Raw genomic sequence first — 13,069 nt, 5'->3', positions numbered from 1 at the left:
ATGTTATACGCCGATAAATACGGTAATAAAATATAATATATATTATTTTACTTTCCATTGTTTTGAGTTATTTTCAAATCTATTCTCGAATTCGAATTTATACTATTCTAAATTATAAGGTCATATTTTTCTACTGTATTTTATTACATTCTATTCAACTCTATTCTGTTCTTTACTATTCTTTTATTTTCATTCTATTGTGTTATTATTTTATATTCTATTTTACTGTATTCTTTTTTAGAAATCGATTTATATTTTTTAAATTTTTATTCAAATTTGTTTTCGAATTCGATTCGAATTGTTTTCAAATTCAATTCGAATTGTTTTCGAATTCGATTAGACTAGAATTGTTTTCGAATTCGATTCGAATTGTTTTCAAATTCAATTTTTTTTCGAATTCAATTCGAATTTCGTCTTAATTCGGTTGAATTTCGTTTGCATTGTAATTCGGTAATTCGGATGCATCTGAACGTCCGAATAATGAAATTTAATTATCCGAATTTCGATTCGGAGCGAAACCAAATGCACATGTCTAGTGTTTATACATCTTGACTTTGAGACCTACAGTGCATCCGGAAGGTATTCACAGCCCTTCACTTTTTCCACAGTTTGTTATGTTACAGCCTTATTCTAAAATGGATTAAGTTATTTTTTTTCTGTAAAATTCTACAAACAATACCCCATAATGACAATGTTAAAGAAGTTTGTTTGAAATCTTTGCAAATTTATTAAAAATAAAAAAACGAAAAAAAATCAGATGTACAGAAGTATTCCCAGCCTTTGCGCAATACTTTGTTGAAGCACCTTTGGCATCAATTACAGCCTCAAGTCTTTTTGAGTATGATGCTACAAGCTTGGCACACCTATTTTTTGGACAGTTTCTCCCTTTCTTCTTTGTGGGACCTCTCAAGCTCCATCAGGTTGGATGGAGAGGCATAAGTGGACAGCCATTTTCAGATCCTTCCAGAGATGTTCAATCGGGTTCAAATCTGGGCTCTGACTGGGCCACTCAATGACATTCACAGAGTTGTCACTCTTTTGTTATCTTGGCTGTGTGCTTAGGGTCTTTGTCCTGTTGGAAGATGAACCTTCATCCCTGTCTAAGGTCCAGAGCGCTCTGGAGGTTTTCAGCAAGGATGCCTCTGTACATTGCTGCATTCAACTTTCCCTCAATCCTGACTAGTCTCCCAGTTCCTGACGCAGAAAAACATCCCCACAGCATGATGCTGCCACCACCATGCTTCACTGTAAGGATGGTATTGGCCAGGCGATGTGTGGTGCCTGGTTTCCTCCAGACATGCTGCTTGCCATTTAGGCCAAAGAGTTCAATCTTTGTTTCATCAGGCCAGAGAATTTTGTTTCGCATGGTCTGAGAAACCTTCAGGTGCCTTTTGGCACACTCCAGGTAGGCTGTCTTGTGCCTTTTACTGAGGAGTGGTTTCCATCTGGCCACTCTACCATACAGGCCTGATTGGTGGAGTGCTGCAGAGATGGTTGTTCTTCTAGAAGGTTCTCCTCTCTCCACAAAGAAATGCTGGAGCTCTGTCAGAGTGACCGTCAGGGTTCTTGGTGACCTCCCTGACTAAGGCCCTTCTCCCTCGATCACTCAGTTTGGCCGGGTGGCCCGCTCTAGGAAGAGTCCTGGTGGTTCCAATCTTCTTCCATATTACAGATGATGGAGGCCACTGTGCTCATTGGGACCTTCAATGCTGCAGAAATTTTTCTGTATCCTTTCTCAGATCTGCGCCTCAATACAATCCTGTCTCGGTAGTCTACAGACAATTATTTGCACTTCATGGCTTGGTTTGTGCTCTGATATGCACTGTTAACTGTGGTACCTTTTATATAGACAGGTGTGTGCCTTTCCAAATCATGTCCAATCAACTGAATTTACCACAGATGGACTCCAATCAAGTTGTAGAAACATCTCAAGGATGATCAGTGGAAACAGGATGCACCTGAACTTAATTTTGAGTGTCATGGCAAAGGCTGTGAATACTTATGTACGTGGGATTTTTTTTTTTATTTTTTATATTTAATGAATTTGCAAAGATTTCAAACAAACTTCTTTCACATTGTCACTATGGGGTATTGTTTGTAGAATTTTGAGGAAAATAATAAATTCAGTCCATTTTGGATTAAGGCTGTAACATAACAGTGGGCGGCACAGTGGTGTAGTGGTTAGCACTCTCGCCTAGCAGTAAAAAGGGTCGCTGGTTTGAATCCCAACCACGACACTACCTGCCTGGAGTTTGCATGTTCTCACTGTGCCTGCGTGGGTTTTTTCCGGGTACTCCGGTTTCCTCCCACACTCCAAAGACATGCAGGTAAGTTAATTGGCTTCTGTCCCAAATTGGCCCTAGTATATGAATGGGGACCTTGAATTGTGTTCTCCTTGAGGGTAGGAACCGATGTGAGTGTGCAATGTACAGGGATAGGGGCAATTGTAGCCACTCAGGTTGAACTGGTGTCTTTATTCAACCTTACTAACTATGTAACTATAACAAAATGTGGAAAAAGTGAAGCGCTGTGCTTGTACCAAGCTCTTCTATAGAAAGTAGGGCCCATATTTTACCCAAGCGCCTGTGTGAAGATAAGTTATTATTAAGTTATTATTACTTAGCACCAGCACTTAGCAACACAGGGCTGATTACAAGGGCTTTCAGAGTACACCAGTCTTAGGGCCTGTATACTCTGTCCATACCCGAGCAAGCTGGCCAGCGTCTATCTGCAGCATTTTTATGTCTAGGTAAGGTATGGATGGCGTGGAAGGCTATGAGGTGTTAAGCAGTAGAAAAGAGCTCTTAAAGCACTAGTACCAAATCAATGGAGCCCAAAAAACAGATCTGCTTATTGCAAAGGGCAATCAGGTTGCTTTGCAACATTTCTATCATATGAACAGTGCAATGAGTAATTCTAGTAATTTTTTCCTGCTCCAGGGTATGTTCTTTATATACTATATGCACTTGCAATGATACAATATGGGCAGCACTGATATCCAAAGACTTCTGATTAATTTTCAATGTAGTTATGTCAGTTTGGAATCACTCCAACTTTATAACTCCTTATTAAAAAGCAAAACATGCTACTAAGTGTCCCAGGCAGTCTGCGGAGAAACTGATCTAGGCTAACCTTAGTAATAATTCATCATAGGGTGACTCAATATAACTAGCGATGCTCAGATCACTCTCACAGCTAGTTTATATCATGTTTTTTATGGCCTACCTTGTAAATGTACTGTGTATGTATGACATTTTATATAACTGTATGTGTATGTGTGGTATTTTTATGTAACTGTTAATGATCTGCAGAAAAATAGCACATATAAGCAAAAAAGGCTCCCGTTATGCTCATGCTCATGAGGAAATGTCTATTTACATGCAGTTTTAGTAATACATTGTAGAGATTGCTGTGTATGGAAATACGGCAGATGTCCTGGCACTGTACATGTAGCTGAAAAAAAAAAAAACAATTTTTAAAGCAGCGGGTATTGAGTTTTCAAAAATTGATATTGCTGAGATAAATGTGCAATAATGCTAATCTTTGCTGATTCGCTCTAAAAATGATACCATAGGAAATAAAGCTTTTAAAGTAGGCTGAGAATTTAAAACTTCTTCTGTTTACAGTCCTTTCCCTTAAGAAAATGTTTTCAATTTATAGATTAACACATTGGATGTTATTTGTCCCTTAGGTGATGGTGGATTTGCAAAAGATGCCAGGCTAAAAGCGCCCTCATCATTAGCTGTATCTCCAGATGGTACACTGTACATAGCTGATCTTGGCAACGTACGCATCCGAGCAGTCACTAGGAACAAGCCGCATCTGAATTCCATGAATATGTATGAGGTTGCCTCTCCAGCAGACCAAGAATTGTATCAGTTCAGTACCAATGGGACACATCTTCACACTTTAAACCTCATAACTAGAGACTATGTGTATAATTTCACATATAATGGAGATGGGGATGTTATCTCCATCACTAGCAGCAATGGAAATTCAGTACATGTACGAAGAGATGCTGGAGGTATGCCATTATGGTTGGTGGTCCCTGGAGGTCAGGTCTACTGGCTTACCATCAGTAGCAATGGAGTGTTAAAAAGAATATCGGCTCAAGGATATAACCTAGCACTGTTGACATATCATGGCAATACAGGACTACTGGCTACTAAAAGCAATGAGAATGGTTGGACGACTGTGTATGAGTAAGTAAAAAAAAAAAAAAGGAACTCTTATGTAACAGTATGTTGCTTTTCAGGACTTGAATGTTCAAACAAATGTAAGTTATGCAAATCCACATTTCAGTTATGCAAATCCACATTTCAGTTTTAGTTTTTTCATATAATTCAGATATAGTGTATATAAGGCTCGGTTCACACAGGGGCAACACGACTTTCGGAGGCAACTTGGACGTGACTTGGACGCGACTTGGACGTGACTTGGACACGACTTACAACACTAGGCGACTTGCTGTGGCCAATCAGAGAATGAGCTCTCAGGGGGGAACTCCTTTTGAGAGCTGATAATTTTCTGAGAGTCGCCTCCGTATAGACGGAGATCCGACTTGGAGGCGACCTCCATTGAAATCAATGGGTACCAGTCGCCTACAAGTCGGATTGAAGTAGTACAGGAACCTTTTCTGAAGTCGGAGCAACTTCAGTAGTGTGCATTAAGACAGCTCTCATTCACTTACATTGATTTCTACATGTTGTGCGACCTGAGGTGACTAGGGACGACTTGAAGTCGGATCTGAGTCGCCCCTGTGTGAACCGGCTCTAATTCGTATACAGGCTGTAGGTATGTAGTCTAATGGCGCAATGCCAGAAATTGCACCTTGCTGAATAGTTGATGCTGGGAAATGAGTTACAGTATAAGCCACCTGGAAGTTTTAGTTTTTCAAATAAGGTCCACGATAAGTAAACTCTATTAGGCTAGCATTAAAAAATCATGAATAAGAAATTCAATAATTCAGTGCTACGCAACAAAGTTCTATATAATGTGAAAACATGGCTTGGTACAAAGAGAGAGGGAGAGGGTGCCAAATGTGTGGCAATGCCTGTACCAATGTAGAAAATAATTTTGCAAATCATAATAGTGATTTTCCACATGTTAACTTTCACTTGGTGTCCAGACATGTTTTGTTATGGGCTTATGTTTTGGTAATTTAATAATCTTCAGAGTAGACTCTTTTTCAACTTTAGTCAAATTCAACCATCAGCACTCAAGTGATGAAGGATACAAACTATTCACATCCAAACTTTTCAAAGTTCATCTTAAATTTCTCTTATGCCGTGTACACACAGCCGGACTTTTCGACAGCAAAGGTCTGACGGAACGAATCCATCGGATAATTGGACCACGTGTGGGCTTCATCGGACCTTTGCTGTCGAAAAATCAGACAGACTTTAGATTTAGAACATGTTTCAAATCTTTCTGATGGACTCAAGTCCAGTCGAAAAATCTGTTCGTCTATATGCTAGTCCGACGGACAAAAGACGACACTAGGGCAGCTATTGGCTACTGGCTATGAACTTCCTTATTCTAGTCCGGTCATATGTCATCACGGTCGAATCCTTCCCACTTTAGTGTGATTGTGCGTGGCCAAGTCCGTTAGTTTGGAAAGTCCGTCGGAAGTCAGCTGAGAGTCCGTTGGGAAGACCGTCGGACCTAGTCTGCCAGAAAGTCCGGTCATGTGTACATGGCATTAGAAAATATAACTCAAAGCATAGCAGAATATGTAGTAGGATCCACTGCTTTGTAACTCTTTAGAATGGAAAAACTGTAAACAACACTGTAAAATAAACAGAAAACACACTGGCATCATTTAAAATTCTCAAATAAGTTTATTTTATAAAATGCTAAATACTCCCAAAAACACTGGCTATGAACACATGTAACACATCTTCCACATCCTCGGAGGGGTTGCTAAAATAGACAGGTTTTACCAAAGTAGTATAGAGGCTGCTGCCTGCCATAGACACAGTTCTAGGGGATGACTTTTTAGAAAAACTGAATAAGTATCTTGAACAGGAGAGGGGTTTAGGGATCAGGAAACTCCAAACAATAGCAAACATAACAGGAGGACACCTTCTCACTAATCATCTCTAGACAGCCTTTCCTGGAGGTAACAGGGGGATATAGCCAGTATATCTAGGACTCTATAAGAGCAGTCTCAGACCATATAGCATCTTCTGGTACTTAGTTCCCTTCTAGCAATTGCATACCCATGAGTCCACAACAAGGTCTTTACTTATCATGTCCCAGGATACCACCCAGCATCCATAGGTAATTCTTAACTGAGAGAGTCAAAAGATCCTTCACAAGACCAGGACTTTAGTTTGATACCCTCACTAGCTATCTCTGGGGAGGAAAGGACACTGTGCTCAGGCCTCCCAAACACCTTTTGGAGGCCTCCTTCTAGGGATTAGCTCTGGCATGATAAATATTCATACTGGCCATTTGACTTTCCCTGCCCTAAATTCTGGAATCTTCTCCCAGAACCAGGTGGGAAAAAAGATCAAACACTCATCCTAGGAAAACAGAAGAATACTGCTCCACTAACTACAGTGAAAGCAATAACTATATTTAGCCTGACAGACTAACTAGAGGAGGGTGCTACACACAGAATACAGAATATCTCTGAACAAATGACATGGTTATCCAACTGTCAACCCCTCACAGCCAGCATCACCAGTGTTTTATATGTACATGCTGGCTTGTGTGTTTTGGGGGTATTTACTCTCCATCAGATCCAACTATTCCTCACTTAGGGATACCTTTAAATAGCCATTCCATATCCCAGCATGCCACCCCCTTCTAATTACTTAAATAATCAAATAATGATTGCAGTGTAGGATAGACTAACATCTTAGATAATGTCAGTTACGCATACAAATATATATAATATATTGTAAGATAGGACTGTACATGGGTGGTAGTGAACCTTCTAGGTATCAGCCATGCACTACTGATGCTTATTGTTTTCCCCACAATACCATGTCCATAGACATAGAAGGGAAACCACTCTATATGGTTTAACAGCAAAATATAACCAAGTTACCTCCTCCATCACCATCTCACTCCTAAACGTTGGCCGCTGGCTGCAAGGACATTTCCGGAAGCTGCACTATTTACCACATGTATACAGCATGCACAATGTTATAGCCTCTATTACAATGTTATAGCCTCTATTACAATATCAATTGCTATAACAGAAAGAAGAAAGGGTCCCTCCCTTGGAATTTAAAGGAAACATGCTTGTAGAGAAACATGAAGACTGCCATTATTGACTGCTGGTGAAAATATGAGTTGCCTCAAAGCACTACCTGGAATAAATATGCAGGCTAACATTTTGAATAATGACATCCCCCCCCCCCCCCCCCCACACACACATCTTCTCTAATTGCAGGTCTACTTTAAACCAAAGTACTAATGGCTCACCATTGACAGTCACACAGTGTGCTGACAGCTCCATGCAGTCTAGGGGTGACCAGTGGAGCAGAAAGGTGTGTGAAGGGCTCATTTCACACATATGTCTGTGTTCCTTTTATCCCAGTCAGGCACTTGAAGTCCCAGCCATGGTGACTTTGGGGTCCTCTGACTTTGTGCCTCTATCAGTTCCTGCTTTGGATTGACCCAAAGATGTCCATGGGGAAATATCTGCAGATAAGAAGGAAGATTGCAGTATATAGGGAACATTCAGAATACACCTTCCTCAAACTATAATACATATAAACAATAATACTATAGAAATAAAAAATTAACATTTTAATAACTTTTGGATGTATTCTTTTGGTTATTGTCTTGTGATGATCCTAAAAAAAATGATTTTAATGCTAATATAGCTAATTTATATCATGGCAATGTTAAATAAAAAATATGCAGTAATCAGAAGAGCCAGCACTGCTCATTTATCACTGGTGTGTCTTTAATGTTTGCGCCTTAAAAAAAAAAGTATAGAATATTAGTTGGCGAGTAGAGTTTGCAGATCCCCTTAAGGGTTTGCAATATCTCCAGCTGAGTCCTTTCTTATTAAATTCATCTTCTCTATTCTTACTTAAGAGCAGCTGCATTTTATCTTGGAGATGGATATTTTTCTGTTCAAATGTAGTCTTGCCTATTGCCTAGTGCCTTAGATTAGAAGCATTCAGTTTTTCTGTGTCTTTTACTCATTCAAAGTAGTTTTAAAGAAGGATGGATCTTTACAATGCTGTAAGGTGTATAGTTATATAGGAAATATACCATCTTAACTATTCCATGTAGACGCTCTGCACTCCAAAAAATAAAACTATTCCTAAGAGAACAGGCTTTGTATAGATAACATTAGCATCATATGTAAGTTTTGCTACAAATCTTAAAGTGTAATTAATTCAAACCTATGTATGGTGTACTTTCTACAGAATATAAGAAACAAGTTACCAGCACAAACAGTGATTTTAACCACTTAAGGACCAGGCCTCTTTTTCAGATTTGGTGTTTACATGTTTAAAACTGTTTTTTTTTTTTTGCTAGAAAATTACTTAGAACCCTAAACATTTTATATTGTTTTTTTCGAACACCCTAGAGAATAAAATGGCGGTCATTGAAATACTTTTTTTCACACCGTATTTGCGCAGCGGTCTTACAAGCGCACTTTTTTGGAAAAAATTCACTTTTTTGAATAAAAAAATTAAACAACAGTAAAATTAGCCCAATTTTTTTTATATTGTGAAAGATAATTGTACGCCGAGTAAATTGATACCTAACATGTCACGCTTCAAAATTGCACCCGCTCGTGGAATGGCGTCAAACTTTTAGCCTCAAAAATCTCCATAAGCGACATTTAAAAAATTCTACAGGTTGCATTTTTTGCATTACAGAGGAGGTCTAGGACTAGAATTATTGCTCTCGCTCTACCGATCGTGGCGATACCTCACATGTGTGGTTTGACCACCGTTTTCATAGCTCGTCGCTTCTGTGTGCAAGCTCGTCATGACAGGGTGCTTTTAAAAACCTTTTTTTTTTATTATTTATTTTAATTGATTTTATTTATTTTTACACTGTTTTAAAAAACAAAAATGGATCACTTTTATTCCTATTACAAGGAATGTAAACATTCCTTGTAATAGAAAAAAGCATGACCGGTCCTCTTAAATATGAGATCTGGGGTCAAAAAGTCCTCAGATCTCATATTTGGACTAAAATGCAAAAAAAAAAAAGAAAAAATGACATTTAAAAAAAATATACCTTTAAGAGGTATGGGCGGAAGTGACGTTTTGACGTCACTTCCGCCCTCCTGTGGTATAGAGATGAGTGGGGGCCATCTTAGCCTCACTCGTCTCCATACCCAACTAGGAAAAGGACCCGATCGCCTCCGCCGCTACCGACGGCTCCGGTAAGCGGCAGAAGGTGCGGGAGGGTGGCGGGAGGGGGGGTGGCACCTCTCCCGCCGCCGATAGCGGTGATCTCGTGGTGAATCCGCCGCGGAGACCACCGTTATCATACAGACAACTGGCGCCTGAAGAGATGGATATCTCGGTTGTGGCAGCAGCTGCTGCCGTTACCGAGATATCCCTCTTCAAAAATAGGACGTACATCGGCGTGCGCTGGTCGTTAAGTGGTTAAAATACATTGTAACATCAACTGAAATGTTAATTCACTGAGAAAGCACAATATACATTTTTACTAGGGCAAGAGTGTAATGGCCCGTACACATGGATAGTTTTTCCAACGGAATTCCGCTCAAGCTTGGCTTGCATAAATACGGTCACACAAAAGTTCTCTGAACTTTCAACCGTCAAGAGCGCGGTGACGTACAACACTACATCGAGACGAGAAAATGAAGTTCAATGCTTCGGAGCATGCGTTGAATGGATTCCGAGCAAGCGTAGGAGTTTTGCGTGTCGGAATGGCTACAGACGATCAGAATTTCTGATCTGAACTTTTTCCAACAGAAAAATAGAGAACCTGCTCTCAATCTTTTGCTGGCGGGAATTCCGCCAGCAAAAGTCTGATGGAGCATACACACGGTCACATTTTCCGACCAAAAGCTCTCATCTGACTTTTTCTGGCAGAATTTCCAATCGTGTGTACACGACATTAGATTACATTTAATAGGCTGCAATTGGCTACTGAACTTTGTGCATTATTGAATTCCCAATCCATTTCCATCCAAAATGCTTATTTGAGCTTTGGGTAGTATAACAGAGAATTAGAAAATCTGTCCCCCTATACTCTGTGATTAGGGGAATTGTAGTCACTGAAAAAGGATAAAAAAAAGTGGGATATTCCAAACTTCCCCCATTCTGATAACGTACGTGTCTAGGTATCTGTGGCCCTGGTTAGGTTGGTCACATAACTTCCTGTCCTATGTGATACCTTGTCAGTTGGACAGGAAGTGGTAAGGAAAGCAAGTCCCCCAAATTTAGGTCAAAAATATTATAGAGTGAAGCACTTTATTGTTTTTTTTTCTGTGTAGTCTTTCATGAATTGCTGTGTCCTCATTACCGGGACTTCCTTTCCCAGTGCCCAATCGAAAACTGTTCTTCTAATTTCTTCCTGTCACAGGCACAGGAAGTTGGGTGAGATCTCCCCAAAGGTTTCTTCTCGGTTTTCATGTCCATAAAAAACAAAACAAAAACAAAAAGAACGTGAAATATGCCTCACAAATGTCAATTTGCTCCTTCAAATAAATGGCCTTATCACTACTACTCAGAAATCAATGGTCAACCAATGAGCTTCTAACCTCAGCTTGTTCAATTAAACTTTGGCAATAAAACCTGGAAGCTGATTGATTTTCTACATAAGTGGGCATGATTTCATACTCTTCAGTTTTAGTAAATAAACTCCTGTTTTGCTTTTAGAGATGTACCCCTACACCCTTATTGATAAAACATGAAGTGAGGAGAATCTCACAATTGTGACATTAAAGTGGTTGTAATCCTCAGACATGAAATATGAACAAAGCATAACCCTCTATAGTGTGTTCTTGTTGTAATCACGTAATTAAGTGTCATTTCTGTCTGCTGCCTTGTTCCTCTGCTACCTGAATGAGTCACGTCTGACAAGTTTCCCTGACACCAAAAGATAAAAAGGTGACAGGGGAGGGAGCTGCAGCACAGAACCCATAATTGAAAGCCTCAGCCCTGTTACTGTATGCAGTGTGATTGGGGGGGGGGGGGGGGGGTGACCCTTCCCTGCAATCAGCTCTCACTGAGCTCTGCAGAGTGTAATTTCATCTCTCTGCCCCCTGCATTCTGGAATCTCAGAGAAGCTGTATACATTTTAGACTTTGAAAGGTTATAGATAAGAGGGAAAGGATGCAGAGAAGAGAAGACTGCAGATAAACAGGTAGAACTTATGTAGAGAGATTTGTTTCATCCCTGTGTATCACCTAAGGCGAGTCACTTCACTGGGTATATGTGAGGGTTTGCAAGCATTTAAAGTAGCAGTCAAAACCCCAGAAGGGGGTTTAACCTATCAAAATAAAAATAAATGTTTTTCACAAGGCATACACTCACTTTAAAATCATTTAAAGCAGTGAAAATCAGATGACAGGATAGCTGTACCTGCTCATGTCTGTGGTTATTGTGAAATTATTTTTTTATCTTTGATGATACTGCTGATCCAGAAGATATACAGGGGTGTCATTCAGCCAAATACTGGATAGTATACAGTATATACACACAATTAACCACTTCAGCCCCAGAAGAATTCACCCCCTTCCTGACCAGAGCACTTTTTGCGATTCGGCACTGCGTCCCTTTAACTGACAATTGCGCGGTTGTGCCTTGTTGCACCCAAACAAAAATTGACGTCCTTTTTTCCCCACAAATAGAGCTTTCTTTTGGTGGTATTTGATCACCCCTGCGATTTTTATTTTTTGCGCTATAAACAAAAAAAGAGCAACAATTTTGAAAAAAATAAATCATTTTTACTTTTTGCTATAATAAATATCCCCAAAAAAATATATATAAAAAAATTTCTTTCTCAGTTTAGGCTGATATGTTCTATTATTTTACATCTTTTTGGTAAAAAAATTGTAATAAGCGTATATTGATTGGTTTGCGCAAAAGTTATAGCGTCTACAAAATAGGGGATAGCTTTATGGCATTTTTATTATTAATTTTTTATAAGTAATAGCGGCGATCTGTCATTTTTATCGTGACTACGAAATTATGATGGACACATCGGACCCTTTTGACACTATTTTGGGACCAGTGACATTTATACAGCGATCAGTGCTATAAAAATGCACTGATTACTGTGTAAATTACACTGGCAGGGAAGGGGTTAAACACTAGGGGGCGATCAAGGAGTTAAGTGTGTCCTAGGGAGTGATTCTAACTGTGGGGGGGTGGGCTCACTAGAACATGACAGATCACTGCTCCCGATGACAGGTAGAACAGGGAAATGCCTTGTTTACAATCCATCAATCCGTGTCACGATCGCGGGCCCCCGGCGGACATCGAGTCTGCGGGACCCGCTGGGCACTCTCAGAGAATGCAGCGGGCACGTGCACCCACTAAGCCGCATCTTAAAGGGGATGTACCGATACGCCCATTTGCGCAGCCGTGCCATTGTGTGTGGTTAAATTACATTCTCAACCATTTAGGGCTCATTTACTTTGTTATACCCATAAAAAGAGTAACATTGAAGACTGACCTTTAAAAAATGAAACATTGGAAAAAAGCACTTTTTTTGAAGCCTTTCCAAAGAATTCCTACAGATTTAGATGAAATGAAAAAAAAAAATTAATGAAAAGGGGGATCTGCTAATGACGAGACACAATAGGGTTAATGTAGTAAAGGAGGCCGTTTACTCAGCGACTGTTCTACTATCGTGTTTTTTTTTTATTAACCCCTTGCCAACCAGCGCACGATGATATACGTGGCACAATGGCACGGCTGGGCAAATGGGCATACAGGTACGTCCCCTTTAAATCACAGCATTGTGGGCGCCGAGGCCCGCCGCGTCCTCTGTGAACGTGCCGGTTCGTCTCACTGAGAGGCAGAATGGGGAGATGTAAACAAAGCATTTCCCTGTTCTGCCTAGCAACATGACAGAGATCTACTGCACCCTGTCATCAGGAGCA

At 40.0% G+C, this 13,069-nt stretch overlaps 1 protein-coding gene across 5 annotated transcripts in view; it reads left to right on the top strand.

Annotated features, from left to right (window-relative positions):
* Window positions 1–13,069, top strand: part of TENM1 (teneurin transmembrane protein 1) — a 912,904-nt gene that overhangs the window by 809,453 nt on the left and 90,382 nt on the right. For all 5 annotated transcript variants that reach the window (XM_077478732.1, XM_077478724.1, XM_077478714.1 and 2 more), the window contains one exon: window positions 3,692–4,202. In XM_077478732.1, the coding sequence (XP_077334858.1) occupies window positions 3,692–4,202 (511 nt within the window). The remainder of the gene's footprint in view (window positions 1–3,691; window positions 4,203–13,069) is intronic.

The sequence above is a fragment of the Lithobates pipiens genome, unplaced genomic scaffold (assembly GCF_037356315.1).
Source record: "Lithobates pipiens isolate NorthernLeopardFrog02 unplaced genomic scaffold, aLitPip1_a1.2 Scaffold_1, whole genome shotgun sequence".
Lineage (NCBI taxonomy): Eukaryota > Metazoa > Chordata > Amphibia > Anura > Ranidae > Lithobates > Lithobates pipiens.
Note: the sequence above shows the minus strand (reverse complement) of the source record. Positions and strands in the feature narration are given on the sequence as shown.